Consider the following 20,302-nt stretch of genomic DNA (forward strand, 5'->3'; position numbering starts at 1 on the left):
TGTGCCTCGTGATGAGAAGAATGCTTTGCCACAGAAACAAGAATGAGATGCATTCTGACATTACCGTGGTGTTAAAATCAGTTAGTAATTTAAAATATTGCACATATGTAGGCCATTCAGATTACTTGTTAAAGTGCAATGAAATACCTTATATCTGCAGACGATGTATGTCTGTTTGTGGATGGAGACTTCTTCACCAGCTACAGGCTCTAATCCTCATTTGTGTGCATGCGTGTGTGCGTGCGTGTGTGCGTGCGTGTGTGCGTGCATGAAACATAGACTTAGTAAGTGCATGACTGTATTGTGAACACAACTGGTGCCACATATTTTGTTGATAGACCTTTACCTGTTTTGAACCTTGAACAAGAACGTGAAACCAGGGTAATTGTCATTTGAAAGCTCACCCTTGCATTTAGACCAAAGAAAAGTGGCTGACTCTTTGATTTTGATGACAAACTTTACTATTGTCAATCATTGCAATTGCTTGCTTTTTCATTGATTAGGCTCTCATCTATTCTAATGGGTAACGGTCTTCAGTGATGAAAGAACATCCATTTTTTAAGAGACTTTTTCACACATTTAGTTGAGCAGGCAACACTAATTAGGTTCCTGTTTTTCTTGGAAAATTGAGTTAGTGAAGGGGATGAAAGAGAGGGCAAGGAGAAAGAGAAAATATATATTTTCCTTATTTTTCCATGACATGAAATAACAGTCCTCTCTCCCCCTGCTTTTTACTTCCTTATCTTAGCAAACACTCAAGCACAGTAGAAAATGAATTGCTTATCAACAATGATTTAGGCATTTACAGAATGACAGCTATGTTTTTCTCTAGATTTTTGCAAGTTGAGTTTACTATTCAGTAGAGATAAGAAACTACATTTGAGAGTAAATGTTTAGCTTTGCCTTTCTTTCAGCTGGTTTGGACATCGGCACCCTGCCGGTTGATCGGTCAGCTCCTCCTCAACCTGGCACTGCTCGAGGGTCTCGACCACTACAGGAAGAACCTCTGGATGTAATATTGAGTCCTGAGCTGGATAAGATGGTTTCTGATGGTAAGAGTTGTGGATTACATTCACTTTGCTAATGGAACTTTAATTATTTTGTAAAACTTTACTAACAACACATCACAGATGAAATGCATTCACTATATGGACAAAAGTATTGGCACACACCTCTTGATTCATTGAATTTAGGTGGTTCAATCAGACCTAATGCCACAGCTGTATAAAATCAAGCCCCAAGCCATTTAACATTTCATAACATTTCACTGCAGTCAACATTTGTGGGGGCAGAAATTGTTGTTCTGAAAAGCTCAGTGAATTCAAGCGTGGTACTGTCATACAGTGCCACATTTGCAGCAAGTCAGTTGAAATTTCATCCCAATTAAATGATTAATTTCTTGTTCCATAGCAAACAAGTGATTTACCTCAACAGATTTTCTAACTTGTTAATAATGATTATTGTTTGCAGACTTAAATGTAAAAACTGAAAAATGGTTTGGCATTTGAATGAATAAATTGGTGTTTGGTGACACCTTAGTTACTATGCTGTGATATATTTGAATGTCTGAATGTTGAATTTTGTTTAATGGACTAGTTATATTTTCTATGTTCTATTTTACAGGGGCCATTCTGAATAAGTTCTACAAAATTCCAGGTTTGTTGTTTTCTAAATTTTGACAGCATTCCTCAACATCCTTTAGATATGAAAATCCTTCATTCTGTGGATTACATTTAGAGCTGGAGAGTAAAGATGTGGAAGACTTATTCACTGCAGTGCTCAGTCCAAATGACAGTCAGCCTCCTCAACTTCCTCATCCACCCAACACTGCCCCCAATGCCTCGGCCACAGCGGTGTCTCTTCAGAACCCAGGTATCAAGTTGTCTGCATTATCTCTTCAGTCAACAGTAAAGCCAACCACCCAGATGTGATGTTGTGTGCTTGTAACTTGAGTATCACATGTAAAATGTACTACCCATTTTAAATGTGCGTGTTTCTCCATGGTCTCATTTGCAGGAGATGTTGGTGGAATTTTCCCACGCATGCCTATGATAAATGGCATGATGGGGCCAAACACCCACTTTCCTCCAAACCCCATGATTCCTGGAGCTGGAGTGTCTGGCACATTCTCTTCCATTCACCGCATGCCTTTTCCAGAAAATGTGGGGTGAGTGAATACATATTCTGAGTAACACAGATAGGTAGTGACATTTCTGTTTATAAAATCTAAATCGTTTCAGTGACACTTAATGGCTTGATATGTTCACTACAGGGAGAAAAAATTCAGCCAGATAGGGGGTGATGTGATTGGTCCCTGGGCTTCTCCTGTTCCCATGCCTGGATCTGTCCCTCCTCCAGAGATGGAGACCGACACCATGTCCAATGCTCAGAGGAGCACGTTAAAGTGGGAGAAAGAAGAAACTCTTGGTGAAATGGCCACTGTGGCTCCTGTTCTTTACACCAATATGAACTTCCCTAACCTTCAAGAAGAATTTCCAGGTGGATGTTTTATCCTAAAACACGACAAATAGAATGGTCAACTTGAAATGGAGTCAAGTTAGAGACCAACCATCTGATTTTTTTTTTTTTTTTTTTTTTACAGATTGGGCGACTAGAGTGAAGCAGATTGCAAAGTTATGGAGGAAAGCTAGTTCTCAGGAAAGGGCACCTTATGTGGTAAAAGACTCTGTTCTCTCTCAAAAAATGCTAACATTGGATGTGTTTATATACATATATGAAAGTTTTGACTTTTTGTTTGGCTCTGCCCCATTAGCAAAAGGCAAGAGACAACAGAGCAGCCCTTCGTATAAACAAAGTTCAGTTGTCTAATGACACAATGAAAAGACCGCAACAGCAGCAGCCAGCTGATCCTTTTGATCCCAGTGTTCCCATGGACACAGATCTGCTCTTCAAGGACCCACTCAAGTACAAGGAGTCTGAGCATGAACAAGAGTGGAAGTTCAGACAGGTGATTGACAGCCCAAAGGATATATAATTGCAAATGCTGGACTTTGAGATTGTTATGCAAAATGTAGTGTATCATCCTCTTGTCAAAGCTTTCACCTAAAAAACGAGTTCATCAGCACTATGTAATCTTTAATCAGAATTAGATTTTTTTTTTTATAGCCGTTTGAATTCAGTTGAATCTAAGCCTTTGTTAGAGGAAGTGAATTCAAATGGATGTGATCAGCAATTGCTCTAGTTTTGTTAATTTATCAAAATGAAATGCAGTATGTCAAATCAATGAAATTCAAATATGCCATTTGACAAAGTTTTGCATAAAAACAAGTAGAAGTCAGTTCTGCTTTAAAGCATTAAATTATTGATAAATAAAAATGTTTACATTTTATTATGCACATGCATTTTAATTTTACATTCAGCCTTGTCATTTTAAACTGCAATCTAAGATTTGCCTAATAAACAGCAGGAAAATGTCCTGAAAGTCAAAACCTTAAAATTAAAAAATACACATAGCCTTTTTATATATAACATTCAAGCAGCCATAGTTGCAGGTTGTTTTAAGAGGGAAATTTCTTAGGATCCCAGATTGAGGAACAGTTCTGGCATATGTTTTGCCAAGACCCAGTACCAACAAATATGGTGTATAAGTGTTTGGTAAATAAATAAACTCCTATGGATTAATTACGTTTTTTTTTTTTTTTTTTTTTTTTTTTTCATTGCAGCAAATGAGACAAAAGAGCAAACAACAGGCAAAAATTGAAGCCACGCAAAAGTTAGAACAAGTTAAAAATGAGCAGCAGCAGCTTCAGAAACAGCAGCAACAACAACAACCATTCAGTGGAGACAACTCTAAAAGTGGTAATCAGAGTCCAATGGCTACACAGCCCAGCAGTGGAGGTAATGCTTCTCCTTTGCAAACATTAAACCCCAAGGATAGCTTTGCAAGGACTCAGATGCCTGGAACGGCAACATCAGATGCATCAACAGATGATGTATTTCTGCGTCCTCAACCTCCACCCCCTTCATCTACAGCAAAAACCCCTACCCAGGACACTCAGTACCCACAGGGTCCCTCACCTCAGCCTCAGTCTCCTCAAATGTTATCACTTGAATCATCTGGATCTCGTCCTCCTTCTCCATGGGATCCGTATGGCAAAATGGTGGGAACCCCCAGACCACCACCATCTGGTTCAAGCACACCTCGCAGAGGTTCTGTGACTGACATGCAAGAAAGGAATCGGCCTTCACCAGCCCATGAATCCTTTGGGTCTCCAACATCCGCTGGCGCTGACCCATATGCAAAACCTCCAGACACACCTCGACCATCAGATCTTTTTGTGAAACCTATGTGTCCATCTAGGCCAGGACCATTATCTGAGCAACAAGGACGACATTTTACCAGTAATGTGACACCTGGAGACAGTTTTTCCAGACCAGGCCAAAGATCAGAAGCTTACCAGCGCATGGCCCAGAGCCGCATGATTCTTTCTGACCCCTATTCTAGGCCACTGTTAACACCTATTCCAGGGAGTAATGAGTCAGGATCTGTGACAGTGTTCAAAACACCCATGCCTCCTTCCCAGTTACAACAGGACTCATTCAGTGCAGAGCAACAAGGCATGAGAATGGGATCATCTGACATTTTATCCCAAGTTCAACATTCTGACCCTTATTCACATCAGCCTCTTACACCTCATCCATCAATGGGAGATGGTTTCAGTAATGAGGGCAGAATGATACGTCCAGGACAAGGCAGTCCTTTTGCCCAACCCTTACCCATGAGTAGACACCCTCAACGAGATCCATATTCACAGGCGCCATCTACACCTAGACCAGACTACCTTCACCAAATGCCAGATCCATATGCTCAGCCTCCTGGTACTCCAAGACCACATGATCCATATGCCCAGATGCCTGGTACCCCAAGACCACACTCTGATCCATATACATTGCCACCATCCACACCTAGAACTGCCACAATTGACCAGTTTTCTCAGTCACAACCTAACGGTCGCAGACAATCTCCATCTCATGCTGTCGATCCATATGCTCAGATGCCAGGAACTCCAAGACCTACTTCCGGAGAGAGATACTCTAAATCACCAATTAGTCAGAGAACCTCAGATCCCTTCTCACATTCTTCTGGAACACCTAGGCCAATCAGAAATGAAGCTTATGATCAACAACCAGGAACACCAAGGCCAGTTCTTACTGACCCATATTCTCAAACACCTGGAACCACACGTCCAGGAATTGACCCAGAAGCATTCCCTAGATCAAATCCAAGAGTAAACTTCATGTCCCATCAAACAGATCCATTTACCCATCAAGCACAAAGTAGAATGCAGGACCCATTTGCTCGTCCCTGTGCTCCTGATTCTCAAATCCCTAAACATCCTGGGATTTCAGATGAAAGTCTCTCTCTACAACAGGCAAACACTAACCAGACACCAATTCATGATCCATTTGAACAAGCTCCTCTAACCCTATGTTCACAAACAGGGGATAGACTGTCACATAATGTTCCAGTAAACACAGGCAAACTATCAGATACACAGAACACAATACAACCACCACTTGGAGATAACGAAGAGAAAATTAAACAGGTTTGAAAACATATTGTGCTATTCCATTAGAGAACATTACTTTTTTCCTGTAATCTCTGTTCTATTTTTAAAGACATCCTATTTATTTTTATACTGTTATTGCTCTTTTTAGCGCCAAAGACTACGGCAGTTAATTCTCAAACAGCAGCAGCAGAAAAGTGCAATCAGACAGGAAAAGGGACTCCAGGAGGCAATTCCTGCTGCTGCACCTGGGACTCCAAGGCATTGGTCACAGGATGATTCTGGACCTCAGAATGATATTTTTGGTAGACCCCCACCTCCATATCCAGGTACTATGAGATCTTCACCAATTCATGGAGGACAAAGATTTCCTGGAACTTTCCTTGCTGATCACAGTGAGCCCATGCCTGATGAACCCCATTGCTCCAACCTACCATTCTCCAGGGATCTAAACAACACTGGCATGAGTCAGCAAGGACAAAGGTAAGTGTTTTTCCTTCGTCACTTGTGCTGTCAAACAAGTAATTAATTTTGTGTTTAAGCTCTCTTAAAACTCAATTCCTTCCAGATTTGGATTTCCTCCTGGAACTCCAAGCCAAGAACATTTCATCAGGCCCCCTCACCAGATACAAGGTGGTTCAATGGTTGACAGTATTCCACCACATATGAGACAACAAGCTGATCTTGTTAGGTCAATAGGCAGTAATCATCAAATGGGCCTACCCCAGCATTATCCCCCACGTGGCCTTCCAATGCAACAGCATAATATAATGGGTCAACCATTTATTGAACTTTGTCACAGGGCTCCAGAGAACAGGGTCAGATTACCTTTTGGTCCACCTAATGCTTTGGACCATCTTAATCATTCCCAGAGACCACCTCATGGCTTCATGGTAAGTCAAAATATGGCCTTTTCAGGAAACCAAGGTCCCAGAATTATGGATCCGATGTTGGGCCAGTCACAACAAGGGCCAGTCAATCACTTACAGACCTCAGCTACTATGGATAATTTGCATCACCATACACATACAACACCACAACAGACCCCTCTGGCAGCACCACATAGCCATTCAGTTAGTAGTAATTCAGCCGAATCTGCACTACTTCCTGTCACAACCTCTGGTCCAACAGAGGAAATCCCATTGCCATGTAGCGATGGTGCTGAGAAGCTAGAAACAGATGACTCTACTGTGAAGGACCTTGATGATGTAGAGGTCAAAGACTTGGTTGATGAAGACCTGGACAACCTGAACCTTGATGCAGATGATGGCAAAGATTTAGATCTGGAAACAAATGATCTACATCTTGATGATCTTCTGGAATCTGGAAAGTTTGATTTAATTGCTTATGCAGATCCTGAGCTAAATCTTGAGGACAAAAAAGATATGTTTAATGAAGAGCTGGAGCTGAGTGATCATATAGAAGATGACCATGGGGATACCTCAGACCTTCAGAAAGCCTTGGCTGAAAAAAGAAATGCCAGATGTGGAGGTATGTCCTCAGCTCAACTTAAATCAGAGGGCATGCAGGGTACTAGTGATGTCAAACTAGAAAAGAGTATGTCAAAAGAGGTCCAGGATCATTCTCCGTCTGAAACAATAAAAACTGAGGGCCAATTACTTGGAACCTCAGGAGATGAACATTGGCCTATGAGCAGTAAAAGTGGTAAAGATGATGGTCTTATTGAGGAATCTTGCAAAGATGTTCATACTGGATCTGCTCCAGTGCTGTCAAGTTTGTTGATCAAGGAAAAACTAGAGGACACTAGGAGCGAATCCATAATTTCTCCTATCCCGGGTGACCCAAATGGCCAGACTACTCTTGACTCAAACATGAGTATGCTAATGCTGCAAGGACAACCCCAAGAGCAAAGGATAAACCCTGGAGTACCAATGGGGCACAGGATAGATACATCTCTAACCCAAGGGGCACTTTTAGATGACACAAATTCGATGCAATCTGGTAACCAGCTGGTACCACTTCAAGGCTTTGGACATTCACAAGGACAACAAATTGATCTAAACCTGCCTATGGTAGGTGGCCAGCAGCCTGTTTCCCATCCTGTAAATCACCAACTTCACCAACAGGGCATGTTCATTCCTGGGGCTACAGGGCAACAAGTGTCTCAAGCACAACAGAGTCAACAGAACAGGCCTCTTCTGTTAGAGGAGCAGCCCCTTCTTCTTCAAGATCTGCTGGATCAAGAGAGGCAGGAGCAACAACAGCAAAGGCAGATGCAGGCCATGATTAGACAACGGTCAAGTGACCCTTTTTTCCCTAACATTGGTAAGCCTAAGCTCCACTTTGACTTATTGAAAAACTTTTTGATTTTGTTTTACCTCTTCATTGTCAATAAAGTAGTTAAACCCTGCCTTGATGCTTTACTGTTACTGAATTTAGTTTTTGTACAATATTTTAATAGTAACTCTTTTCAGGGATGTTATTTTTATTTTTATTTTTTATGGATTTCCATATTTTCCCGAACTTTGAGGGACAACCCATGTGATTTGCATAGATCCGGGATGTTTTTTTTTCGTTTTTTTGGTGTCTGGGGGGGTGAAAATCGTGTAAATGGCTTTAAGCTATAGGATAGGCAACTCCGGTCCTGGAGGGCTACTATCCTGCAGAGTTTAGCTTCAGCCCTCATAAAAACTCACCTGCCTGTATCTATCTAGTAATCACGAAAATACTGATTGCCTTGTTCAGGTGTGTTTATTTAGGGTTGGAGCTAAACTCTGCAGGACAATGGCCCTCCAGGACCGAAGTTGCCTATCCCTGGCCTAAACTGTGTAAAGAAACATCACAGACGGAATAGTCCTGAAAGTGCAGCACGAGTTTACGGCACCATCTGCAGGACAGTTCAAAGTGTTCAATTTATTCAAAGCACCAAACCAGAGCAGAATCAGCACTGAAATGTGTTATTCAGTGAAATTCACAATGTTTGTGAAGTAATTACAGTATATAATAGGCTGTAGTCCGATGCGCTACGTGTCTGCAGTTACAGTATGATTTAGTTTCGATTCACTGTTAGTGCTAGCTGCGCTTGGTTTGAGCCGCTTTATTTTGCATTTAGGAACGTAACATTTGTCATTAGAAATGGTTATAAATTTATTGTTGTTTACAAAGAAGATAGTGTCCCATAATCCTTCAAAAATCATTATAATATGCTGATATGCTGTTCATGAAACATTTCTCATTATTGTCAATGTTCAGTTTGACAATAATTGTCAATAACAGTTTTGCTGCTTAATATTTTTGTGGAAACAATAACACTCAAACATTTGTATAAGTATTTGTAGATTTAAAAAGATAAAAATATATTTAATCATGCACGAAAGTGACAAAAAGTAAGTGAAGACATTTTAAATGATTTCTATGTAGTAAATGCATTAACAAATGTAATTAATATATTTGATAAATGCAAATAAATGCTGTTCATTAAACTTTATAATTCTCCAATAATCCTGAAAAATGAAGTAGTACATAATTTCCACACAAAATTTGAAGCAGCAAAATTGTTTTCAACTTTGATAATAATTAGAAATGTTTATAGTAAATTGTAATGATTTGTAAAAGATCATGTGATAATGAAACCTGGAGTAGTGATGAAGAAAATTCTGCTTTGCATCACAGGAATGACATTACATTTTATAACTGAAACATATTAAAATTGAAAACTTTTTTGTATTTTGTAATCATTTCATTTTTTTTTTTTTTACTTTATTTTGATCAAATAAATTCCGCTTTGATGAGCAGAAGATTTTGTATTGTTTCCAAACTTTTGGTAGATACTTTTAATAATAATAATAATTTCAATTCTATAGTATACTTTACTATAATATAATATAGTACTAGTAATTTATTATAATATATTATTATATTATTGTCATTATTAAATGCTGCTTTTTATTTTTACAGGACAGTATGTATTTTTACAATATAAGATATATCATTTAATGTGCTAAAATATATATGTTTTTAATAATGAGTGCTGGGGCGTGGTCAGATTTTCCTTCTTTTTTGTCTCTGGCTGATCACATGCCTATTTTTTGCTTACTTTCTCAATATTTAGATTTAAGCTTCAAAAACCCAAATACATAATGTGAATATAAAAAATGTGAATTTTACTGTGGTGTACATATCACAATCATGCAATTTATGTGGTGATTTTTATTACTTTGTAGACTTTGATGCAATTACTGATCCAATAATGAAGGCAAAGATGGTGGCTCTGAAGGGGATCAACAAAGTGATGGTACAGAGCAGTATGGGTATGACACCCATGGTTATGAACAGGTAAACACTTTACTATGTAAACTGGCTCCTCTGAGCAGTTACTAATATAGTAATGGAAAAAGGATAATTATTATTCTGACTGGCCTATTTCTTTACTTACAAGGCCACATGTGATTTTCAGTATTTTATTTCTTTGTTGAGTACTCTCCATACTTTTCTTTTGTGGCAGAATGCAACCGATTCCAGGATCGCATGACCCAGATAAAGCTGGTTTTTCACAATATATTTTTGGACCGGTATGTCCACAGGTTTATTTAGTCTTATTACCTTATCTCACCAGCATTAAACCTGTTGTAATAGCATACACAACAATTTCCTTTCAGGATGGAAAGTTGCCACCACAGATTGCAAGACCCAATCCCCCTAATTTTGGTCCAGGGTTTGTCAGTAAGTTGTAAATAATAATAATAATAATTATTATTATTTTTATTATTATTATTATTATTTTTAATATTCATCATTTACCAATAAGTTGTTTATCAGTAAGTGTTATTTTGCCATTGTGATCATCAAGTGAATCAGTTGAGGCTGGATTTCCCATAAATCTCACATCTTTTTATTTTCCAGATGATTCTCAGAGAAAACAATATGAAGAGTGGCTTCAGGAAACTCAACAGCTTCTTCAAATGCAACAGAAGTTTTTAGAGGACCAGATTGGGGCCCACAGAAAATCTAAAAAGGCCCTGTCTGCAAAACAGCGCACTGCAAAAAAAGCTGGACGGGAGTTCCCAGAGGAAGATGCAGAACAGCTGAAACAAGTGACTGAACAGCAAAGTGTGGTTCAAAAGCAATTAGAACAGGTAATATAGTTAGAAGGATAACTATTAAAATCATCCACCAAAATAGTTTAAACCATGTTTAAAAAAATGTAGTAAAACTTTCATTTTAAAGTAGGGTGACCAGACGTCCCGAAAAATTAGGGACAGTCCCGAAATCTAAACTGTTGTCTCGAATCCCGAATCTGGCCCTAATTGTCCCGAAAATTATACTAAAGCAAAATCTTGAGTAGGTATTGTCTGATAAACATTAAAAACTGTCTGCCCTGCAACCAGCCCCCGCCGGCTGCTCATTGGCTGCAGCATCTTTTTTCTAAGTTCTAAAATAATACCGTAGGCAGCTCGATTTAGATATTAATTTGTCTAATAAATCTATGTGCACAAAGACAATACAACCTTTTTGTCCCCTTTTTGTTTTAAAGCTTGATAAAGAGAGCGCAAGTTGCTGCAGCTGTGAGGAGGACAGTGATGCACGAGTGATTGACAGTTCGCGGTGGCACTGTGTACAAAAAATACTCTGCTACACAATTATTTTGTTATTTTCGTTTAAGCTTAATATCGTTAGCATTACAGAACGGTCTGATTTACGCACTGTTACAACAGTCATTGTTTTTTTTTTCTTCTTCTTTTTACAATGACATTTGAGTTCATGATTTTAATGTTGTTGTTTTTTGTGGCAGACTAAAGAGTAATGACAGACGATTGATCTTTGAATAAAAATGTTATAAAACTGTATAAATATATAAAAATGAATGAAGATCATGAAAAATGAATAAAAATGTTTTTAGTTAAGGTTTGAAATTCATTATCTTTTATTTTAGGCTACGAAGTCTAATATCATAAGCCTCCTATCCCGTCACCAAAGACTGCAGACATGCTGCATGTTTCTTTGTTGAATTGAAATATAACACTAACATAGTACTTGCATATTATTGCTCTTTTGTTGATTTTGATTGGTTCTATTGTCCTCATTTGTGAGTCGCTTTGTATAAAAGTTTCTGCTAATAAACAATTTAAATATAATTTAAATGTAAATAATAAAACTAAATTAAAATTTGAAATCAATCCCCAAATCAAATAAATAACACACATAAAATAATTATCTTCATATAAACAAAATAACGCTTTGTCTGTGCTCTTTCCATTTAAATTAGAGGCAATCATTGCATTACAATCATGATCCAAACAAAGATGCTGCATACATGCAACATGAGCAGTTTTTAATCTAAATTAGATTGTATAATTTCGAAATCTGAAGCAAAAACCGAATGGTTTGACTTCAGTTTTGTGTGACACAAAAAATATCAGGATGAAACGGAAACCGCAGACAAGCTAAATGAGAGGCAGATTCACTCTCTGCCAGCAGTTGGTGCTTAAAGCATTTTTTCTTGGTTTCCATTGTAAACAAAGTAGCTCTGTGCTTTTGAACTTTAATATGCTTTATACAGAGGCAAGATGAAAAGATAAAATACCATGTAATCTTTTCTAAAGACAGTAAATTCCCCTCAGACATACATTGATATGAACTCATATCCCTAATTGAATCGCGATTTGTTTAACATCTCAACCGATTTGAATCATCACATATTTGAATCGATTTTCAACCGGCTAGTGGTTAGTCATTACATCCCTAGTTCACACTTATTTATCTCTCCACTCCTGATTTAGATACGGAAGCAACAGAAAGAACATGCTGAACTCATTGAGGAATATCGTGTCAAGCAGCAACAACAGCAACAGCACCTCCAGCCTGGAGTGATGGCTCCAACGAAGGCCATGCCAGGACAGGCCCCTGGAATGATGCCTGTTGGACCTCCAGTAGGGCAGCCTATGATGGGTTCTATGCTGCTGATGCAACAACCCCACTTTGGTAAGCCTACTCACATACCCAGTGTGCCAGGTTGGCATCCAAGTGCTGCTGGACCAATGGGACCCAGGATACCACCTCACTTACCCCCTCAAATGCCGCTGCCTAACCCCACTCAGCTTCTTCAGGGACAGCCACCTCCCCCTATGATTCAAGGAGGTAAACCTAGGCAGCCTGGCCCAGTAGGTGGAAGTAATGGTGGAGGAGCCAGCAGTAGTGCCCCTCATGTAAAGTTTGATGATAATAATCCATTTAGTGAAGGCTTCCAGGAGCGAGAGCGCAGAGAGCGCCTCCGAGAGCAGCAGGAAAAACAGCGGGTACAGCTCATGCAAGAAGTGGAGAGACAGAAGGCTTTGCAGAGGCTAGAGTTGGTGCAGCAGGGCTTGGGGCTTGGCCCCAACAACAGTGGTGGTGGTCTTGCCCAGATGCCTTTCTATAATTCTGACCTATCACAGGAATTCATGCAGACACCCAGGCCTCAACAGCAACAACAGCAAATGGGCCCAGTGTTCCCTCAACAAGGTAATATGCCATTAGACTTTGTAGGTCCAGGTCCAGCCTTTTTGCAAGGTGGCGAGCACAGACCTATTCCTGGTAATGGCTCCTTTGGCCCAGATATGGGTCGTAATTTTCAAACTAAGAACCCCATGATGCATGGTTTCTCCCCAGGTCAGCCACGTGCACCTGGGTTTGGAGGGCGTGGAATTCCACCCCACAGTGTAGGTTCCTCATTTGGTATGGATTCCACAACCCCTTTACCTCCTAATTTTCCTGGGTCAGGGCAGTCCCTTATCCAACTCTACTCCAACATCATCCCTGAGGAGAAGGGCAAAAAGAAAAGAAGTCGAAAGAAGAAGCTGGATGATGATACAGATTCGGTCAAAACTCCTTCCACACCACATTCTGATATAACTGCCCCACTTACGCCGTGTGTATCAGACACCTCTTTAACCCCTACACGTAGTGTTGGAATCATGGGAGACCTGGACACTTCAGAGTTTTCCAACCCTGCAAGTTCTGTGACTGGTCAGCCACCATCCTCTGAGCTGGAGAACCCACTCCCTGGAGGTACCTCATTTGGGCGACAGTCCAGTGTGGGCTCAGAGGCAGAGCGAGGCCTCATCCATGATATCAAGCTGGAAAAGTTAGAAGCCAGTATGTGCCAGAAGGCTGAGGGAGAGGCAGTGACTTGCAAAAGTGCAGAAGGAACTGGTATAGTAAAGATGGAAGAGGGCAATGAAATAATCTCCCCCAGCCCACCATCTCAGAATCCAGCTCAGAGCACCAAAGTGGACACTGGAAATGAGTTACTCAAGCACCTTCTAAAGAACAAGAGCACGCCTCCTTCCTCAACGTCTCTCACACATCAGATGTCAAATGACAGTATACGATCAGAAGATGAGGGCCTAAAAGACAGCAAAGGCTCTTTAAGACCAGACAGCACAGATTTTTCGGTAAGGTTATGGTTACCTCACTACACAGCTGGTTAAAAATGTGAAACTAAAAATCATAATCTTGAACATGTAAACACTTTTGGAAATGTAGATAGATGAGATCACATGAAATTGTTGAATTTTTGTTTGTGATGTTTAAAAATGTTAAAGATCTTTACACATCCATTTATAATTCAGTAATTAATTTGCCCTTTTTCCAAAATGTTTAGTGAAATGAAATGACAGATTTAATAATATGGCCATCTTTTCACATTTAAAGGGGGGGGGGGGGTGAAATGCTCGTTTTCACTCAATATCATGTTAATCTTGAGTACCTATAGAGTAGTTCTGCATCCTTCATAACTCCAAAAAGTCTTTAGTTTTATTATATTCATAAGAGAAAGATAGTCTGTACCGATTTTTCCCGGAAAAACATGACCGGCTGGAGGCATGACGTGTGGGCGGAGCTAAAGAATCACGAGCGCCAGTAGGCTTTTGTGTTGAGAGCATGTGGAAGCTGTGACATTATCGTGAGGGAAAAACCATCATCCAAAACAAACCATGGCTTACAGTCAGATTCAGCCGTTTATTTATGATCCAGAATCAGATCCCGAGGCTGAAACTGAACGAGAGCAGCAGCAGCAACGACTCGAACCGGGTCTCCGGCATGGGAGGGGACGCACTAACAAGGAGGCAGAGATATTTTAAGCAGTTTTACTCACCGCCTGCGGTTCCAACACACGATCGTGACCCTTTTTCGTTGGGATTGCATCATCCTTAAGAAATAAACGATACGCAAATCCGTCATCAAACTGGGCCTTGTTTGTAAAACAAGCATCTTCGAAATGCAGGGAACAAACAAAAACACTTGCACAACTCCATTGATGCTCTGTAAAAATAAACTCCATCCACTGGTCCCTTAATGCTGTTTTTTTGGTAATCTGTGCAGGGTTGTCTTGCCCTGGCAACCAAAAACACACTTCTTTTGTGACTTTTCGCGACGCTCTCGCTCTGATCAGTGAATCGCTCTGATCAGTGAGTGAAATGTCTGTGCTCAGCCTCGCTATACGGGAGCGCGCGCTCTTCCGGCAGAAGTGCCCTCAGAACCCATATAAGGAAATTCCGCTCCATCTAACGTCACACAGAGCCATACTCGAAAAAAACTTTCCGAAACATGTGACAAACCGGAAGGAGTATTTTGGGAACAAAAATACTCCTTCAAACGTATAACTTAATTTTTGAAACTTTGTCCATGTTTAGCATGGGAATCCAACTCTTTAACAGTGTAAAAAACTCAGAATGCATGAAATAGCATTTCACCCCCCCTTTAATACTTTATTGGTTGGTTGGTAATGTAGGATGTCAATAAAGTAGCTTTTTGCAAGTGAGGTTTTAATTGTTTATTAGCTAGTCATGGTCTCTCTTGTCTTCTTCGATTTGAAAGAGTTGTTTATTGGTTATAGGGCGGCTTAAATAGCCATTTGACAGGCAATCCAGATTTGGAGCCTTCTTTGCCAGAGCAATGCAAAAGGAAACAACGCAACCAGCGGACACCAAAGAATGGGGCTGAGAAACCACTGTCACGCTGGAAGAAGAGGAAGAAGGATGATGAAGAGAGACAAGCAGTGTACACCAGCACAGACACACTGATGACTCAGCTCAAGCAGGCAAATACCTACTACTATATGTTAATGCTGGACTTGAATTGATTAACAGTAGAGTATGCAATGATAACCAAGCTGAAGATATATACATTTGATGTGTAGACCAATTGATCTTTATGGTAATCTCTGGAAAGTAGTTTAACTAGAGCTTATACAGTTTATAACTCTTATGTCCATTCACATACTTTATGGTTTATGACTGAAACTATTAAAAAAAAAGATGCTGGCATTGGATGTGACCATCATTGTTTGCATGTTGTTGTTGATTTCCATCAAATCATGTGTCCTCCATTCTCACCCTTACAGCAGCTGTCTATGCTGCCCCTGATGGAGCCTTTGATTGGGGTAAACTTTGCACATTTTCCCCCATATGGCAGTGGGCAGCTGGATGGAGAGAACAGGCTCTCTGGAACTTTTGGAAGTGCATCACTGGATGGCGTATCTGATTACTACTCGCAACTCATCTATAAGGTTTGGCTTTTTACAGTCTTCACTTCCTTTTCTATACAGTGTAGACATGGTGAATTTAAGTCGTTATTTTACTTTTGTTTATTTTTTTGCTTGTTTGATCTTGAAGCAGAACAATCTTAGCAATCCACCAACACCTCCCGCTTCACTGCCCCCCACACCACCACCTGTAGCCAAGCAGAAGTTGTTGAATGGTTTTGCCACTGCGGAAGAACTGGCCAGGAAGGCAGAAGTTTTGGGTAAGCATGAAGGTGTTGGTGTATTCTTAACGGCAATGTCAGTTTCAATCCCATTGTTTTATGACAGATTTAGACAGAATTTACAATAAAATGGCTTTCATGAAGGTAACTATGGTAAGGCCAAATTTATGGCATTACAGTGTAGGTATTTTTGTAAAATATTATAATTATATAAAAATGCCTTTTTGGTGATCAGTATTTATTTGTGATTATGTCTCAGTTTCTAAAAGCTTGGGTCAGAAGCAGCACACTACTCCATTCAAAGCTGAAGATGACCTGCTGGGACACGCCATCACTCATGGCCCAAAGACTGTTGATGTTCCTGCTTCACTTCCCACTCCACCCCACAACAACCAAGAGGACCTTCGGTAGGTTTTCAGGGCTTTTTACACATTGTTTTGTATCATGTAGCCAAACGTTTACCCATTAACAAAGCAATATAGTTTTTTTCTGTTTTTTGTTTTTTTTTATTTTAAATAAGCATATATATCCTCAAGTGCATCTAGTTGCAATATGCATGAGATCACTTTCTGACCCTGAGACTACCCATTGTTGACCATGTTCTATCCCTGTGTGTGATTAATAGGGGTCAGGAGCATTGTGTCGATAGAGACACTCCAGACAGTTATGTCCCATCATCCTCTCCTGAGAGTGTGGTTGGCATGGAGATCAGTCGTTATCCAGATCTCTCTAGAGTTAAAGAGGAACCGCCATCCCCAGCTGTCTCTCCAGTCATACCCATACTTTGCAGCACCAGTGGTAAAGGTAATCTTAAGAGACTAATAAGAAAGACTAGTATAAACCTACTAAGTTACCTGCTGAGATGGCATATTAAGACATTGTGTGTGTCCAATTGATGCTAAAGCTGTTTTAGAGTAATGACAGGTTAGACAAAAATAAAAGATAATGAGGTGACACTAATATAATGTGCTGGCATCTGTCTTCTGTATCAACACATTGAAGGAAGACATAATTGAGTGCAACAGTGCCCGCCCCTTTTTCAGTGACAGTGTTTTGGAAATAGTTTTCCAATAGGGATATTTAAAAGCCTTTGTTAAAGAGTTATGAGCCATGAACCAAGCCAGCCAGCTACAAGAAGAATCACAACATTAAAAACTTTTTTGAAGCAAAAACAAGATACAAGACTGTGTACTTGCTACAGTCCCATTTGAAGCTTTGTGAATAACAATACTTAAAAATGATCGATAAATTTAAGTTGTTGGTCATATCTGCAGAAACAATTTTAAAGTTGCAAAACATGCATAAATATAATTTTAAGTATTTTGAGACCATAGGAAGACTCACTTGATTATGTCATTTATGTTGCTTAATGGGAATGAGGGGAGCTAAAGATCTCTTTTGGTGCACTTTGAACATGGCAATTCTCTGATTGGTGGAATATCCTGTACAGCATCATGGGTAATGTAGATTTTCACCACGAATTCTGCTGTTAAACAAAAATAATTTGAAGTAATGCAAACAGATGAGTTCATCAAAAATAGTTGCAATCAATTGACAACCTTTGAAGCTCACAACAGGTATGTCTTTAAAGGGAGGGTTTAATGCTATTTCATGCATGTTCAATTATTTAAACTGTAAAAGAGTTGGATTCTCATAGAATGACAGAATTTTCATTTTTGGGTGAACTATCCCTTTAATTCTCTTGCACAGACTCGTTCACTAAACTGAACATCCAATCAGAGTTCTCTCTCTCACCAATGGTCCTAACGACCCGACGCGATTCAGTCATGTCGAATAGGGCAGACTACAATACCACTGATGTGAGCTCAACAAGAGCCGACAAGTGGAACACATGAAAAACCATCTAGCCCAACAGGCACTCAAATATGGCCCGACATTGGCCTATGGCCTGGTGTGTCCCAGGCTTAAAACACCTGCATCACAACCATGCAAATGTTTTGTAAAACAGCACAACTGCTTCTGTAATATTGTGTAAATATTCAATGCAGTAAAATATTGTTTTTAAAAGTTAAGTGTAATTTAATATTGGAAAGCCCAACTTGTTGTTTTGACTGTAGGTTCTGTAGCCAGGCAGTGGGAAGTCAAGACAGAGCCATCAAGCAGTTTCTTTGCATCGCAATTTGAACAGCGCTCTACATGCTCACAAACTGACCTGGTTTCTGTATCAGTTAACCTGAACCCAGCGGAAGCACAAGTAAGTGTCTGCAATTATATTATCCTTTCTATAGCAGTAATAACTTGTTCAATGCAAAAATGATTTAATCTCACGATTCTCACCTCTGACCATATGTCTGCTTATGCCCCAGAACATTCAAGGAGTTGTGTCAGCACTGTCAAACATGCTTTGTGTATCCATCTCCGGGAACATTGAGGTGATATGCTCTCCAGGCCCAGAGCATCGCAGCTCAATAGACATGTTGAGTGGACTTAAGGTACCACCTCATTCTGCCCTGTTCCAACAACAACCTGGAATGAGGTTCCACAGACCACCAGGTGCCCCACTGTCACACCAGACATTCAGGGAGGGTGAGTATTTGTAAAACAAAAGAGGCACACATTTCACCCACATCAACAAATAGACTTCTAGATGCAAACAGCATTTTCTATTAACATTTTAAAGTACTTAATGTTTTAGTACTTAATGTCATAAAAAGCTGTTGAAGTGTTATCTTCTTTTAAAATAATGTTCATGTGTATTTTTAAATTACAGTACAAAGCCAACAAAGAAGTTTTGGTTGATTTAAATTCTTAAGTTATCTCTGGTAATTTCAAATACACGTTCATGTTTTAAAGACAGAAGTTAACTATAAAAGCAATTCATTTGTGATTTATTTACATTTAAATAAGTGAGTGGTAAATACTGTTTTATAGATTGGTCGAAATAAGTTAATGGATGTAATGTCAGAAATCGTTTAAACTTAAGTTCTTCCAACTGCATAATTTGTAGGTTTGATTGATATGTTTTTTTATTCCAGGTTCAATTGTGGTCAGACCAGACTATCATTTGGGTGGAAGCAGTCCAGGGCCTAAACCCCAGTGGTGCTCCAATTGTAGGGTGGTGGTTCTTGGAAATGGCATTCGGAAGTCGACCAAAGACCTGCTAATAAATAAACAGGTATAAAACACAAAGTTAAGACTGCCAAACTACTCTCCCCAGATGACTCTCTTTTATAGCACATGCATTCTAGTTTCTCATGGATGTCTTGTTGAGTCATTAGATCTCATATCACTACCTAAGGGCTTCTTGTTTGCTCAGTCAGTTGGTGTTGGTCTAGACTACATCCTCTGAAAGTAGCACTGAAGAAGGCTGAAGCTAAGGGCCACAGAGCACTTGAAAATGTTCAACCCCTGCAAAGTCCCTCAAGGAGGCACAGAATAGTGCTCTAATTATGCTAATCCAGTCCCTAATGGAAGTGAAAATCCACCCTGCTGCAGTCACTGGGTTAACTGACATTACCCAAGGGATTGTGTGTACCAAGGCACTTTTTGGCCGAGAGATAGCCAAGTTCAAAAACAGTTAAGCCCATTTCAGGTCATTTAAATCATGGGACACCTTTGATGTCTCCCATCCTTACCCCCTCCCTTTCCATTTAATAGTATGCAAATCTAATTCCTTATGGCATCAACAAAGTTTTACAACATACGCAGGCTTTGATCTCTTGCCAGTGAGGCACTTCGATCTAATGATAATTTGCAACAGTAGATGGGAAATGGCATGCCGTTTCCACCTATTTTACAGCTTCTGCCTAGGGTGAGCCTGATCTTACAGATGTACTTTCTGCAGGGCCATGGAGGAGCTGAGAGGACCCTTGCCTTCTGCAGCCATAATTGCTTTGTTCTCTATTCAGCAGCCATGCAGACTAAATTGGTAGATGGCAAGGTAAGTAGAAACCACAACAAATCAGGTTATGAAGTCATCGACTGCCTGAAACTATAACAGCCAGCTTGTGTTGTGCTTTCATGCTGAAAGTCTGGGTACTGCTGCTGTATTTAGAAAGCCATGTGATGCTGCTCACTCATGAAGTCTCCTTTAGTAATGACCGTAAATA

The 20,302-nt window shown here is 39.9% G+C and overlaps 1 protein-coding gene across 12 annotated transcripts in view; it reads left to right on the forward strand.

The window, feature by feature from the left end:
- kmt2ca (lysine (K)-specific methyltransferase 2Ca) overlaps positions 1-20,302 on the forward strand; it is a 137,316-nt gene that overhangs the window by 109,210 nt on the left and 7,804 nt on the right. For 6 of the 12 annotated variants that reach the window (XR_008183338.1, XM_052596566.1, XM_052596574.1 and 3 more), the window contains 24 exons: positions 915-1,052; positions 1,624-1,656; positions 1,738-1,872; positions 2,017-2,167; positions 2,273-2,499; positions 2,603-2,676; positions 2,774-2,968; positions 3,684-5,567; positions 5,680-6,011; positions 6,097-7,814; positions 9,713-9,824; positions 9,994-10,060; positions 10,148-10,211; positions 10,392-10,624; positions 12,269-13,921; positions 15,364-15,567; positions 15,871-16,035; positions 16,142-16,271; positions 16,492-16,639; positions 16,858-17,036; positions 18,311-18,447; positions 18,560-18,779; positions 19,229-19,368; positions 20,038-20,133. Coding sequence is in view for 11 of the 12 variants with exons in the window: in XM_052596566.1 (XP_052452526.1) it covers positions 915-1,052; positions 1,624-1,656; positions 1,738-1,872; positions 2,017-2,167; positions 2,273-2,499; positions 2,603-2,676; positions 2,774-2,968; positions 3,684-5,567; positions 5,680-6,011; positions 6,097-7,814; positions 9,713-9,824; positions 9,994-10,060; positions 10,148-10,211; positions 10,392-10,624; positions 12,269-13,921; positions 15,364-15,567; positions 15,871-16,035; positions 16,142-16,271; positions 16,492-16,639; positions 16,858-17,036; positions 18,311-18,447; positions 18,560-18,779; positions 19,229-19,368; positions 20,038-20,133 (8,435 nt within the window). In the remaining variant the exon portion in view is untranslated. The remainder of the gene's footprint in view (positions 1-914; positions 1,053-1,623; positions 1,657-1,737; positions 1,873-2,016; positions 2,168-2,272; positions 2,500-2,602; positions 2,677-2,773; positions 2,969-3,683; positions 5,568-5,679; positions 6,012-6,096; positions 7,815-9,712; positions 9,825-9,993; positions 10,061-10,147; positions 10,212-10,391; positions 10,625-12,268; positions 13,922-15,363; positions 15,568-15,870; positions 16,036-16,141; positions 16,272-16,491; positions 16,640-16,857; positions 17,037-18,310; positions 18,448-18,559; positions 18,780-19,228; positions 19,369-20,037; positions 20,134-20,302) is intronic. The other 6 variants (XM_052596571.1, XM_052596577.1, XM_052596576.1 and 3 more) reach the window with 5 other exon arrangements.

Source organism: Carassius gibelio, chromosome B24, assembly GCF_023724105.1.
Source record: "Carassius gibelio isolate Cgi1373 ecotype wild population from Czech Republic chromosome B24, carGib1.2-hapl.c, whole genome shotgun sequence".
NCBI lineage: Eukaryota > Metazoa > Chordata > Actinopteri > Cypriniformes > Cyprinidae > Carassius > Carassius gibelio.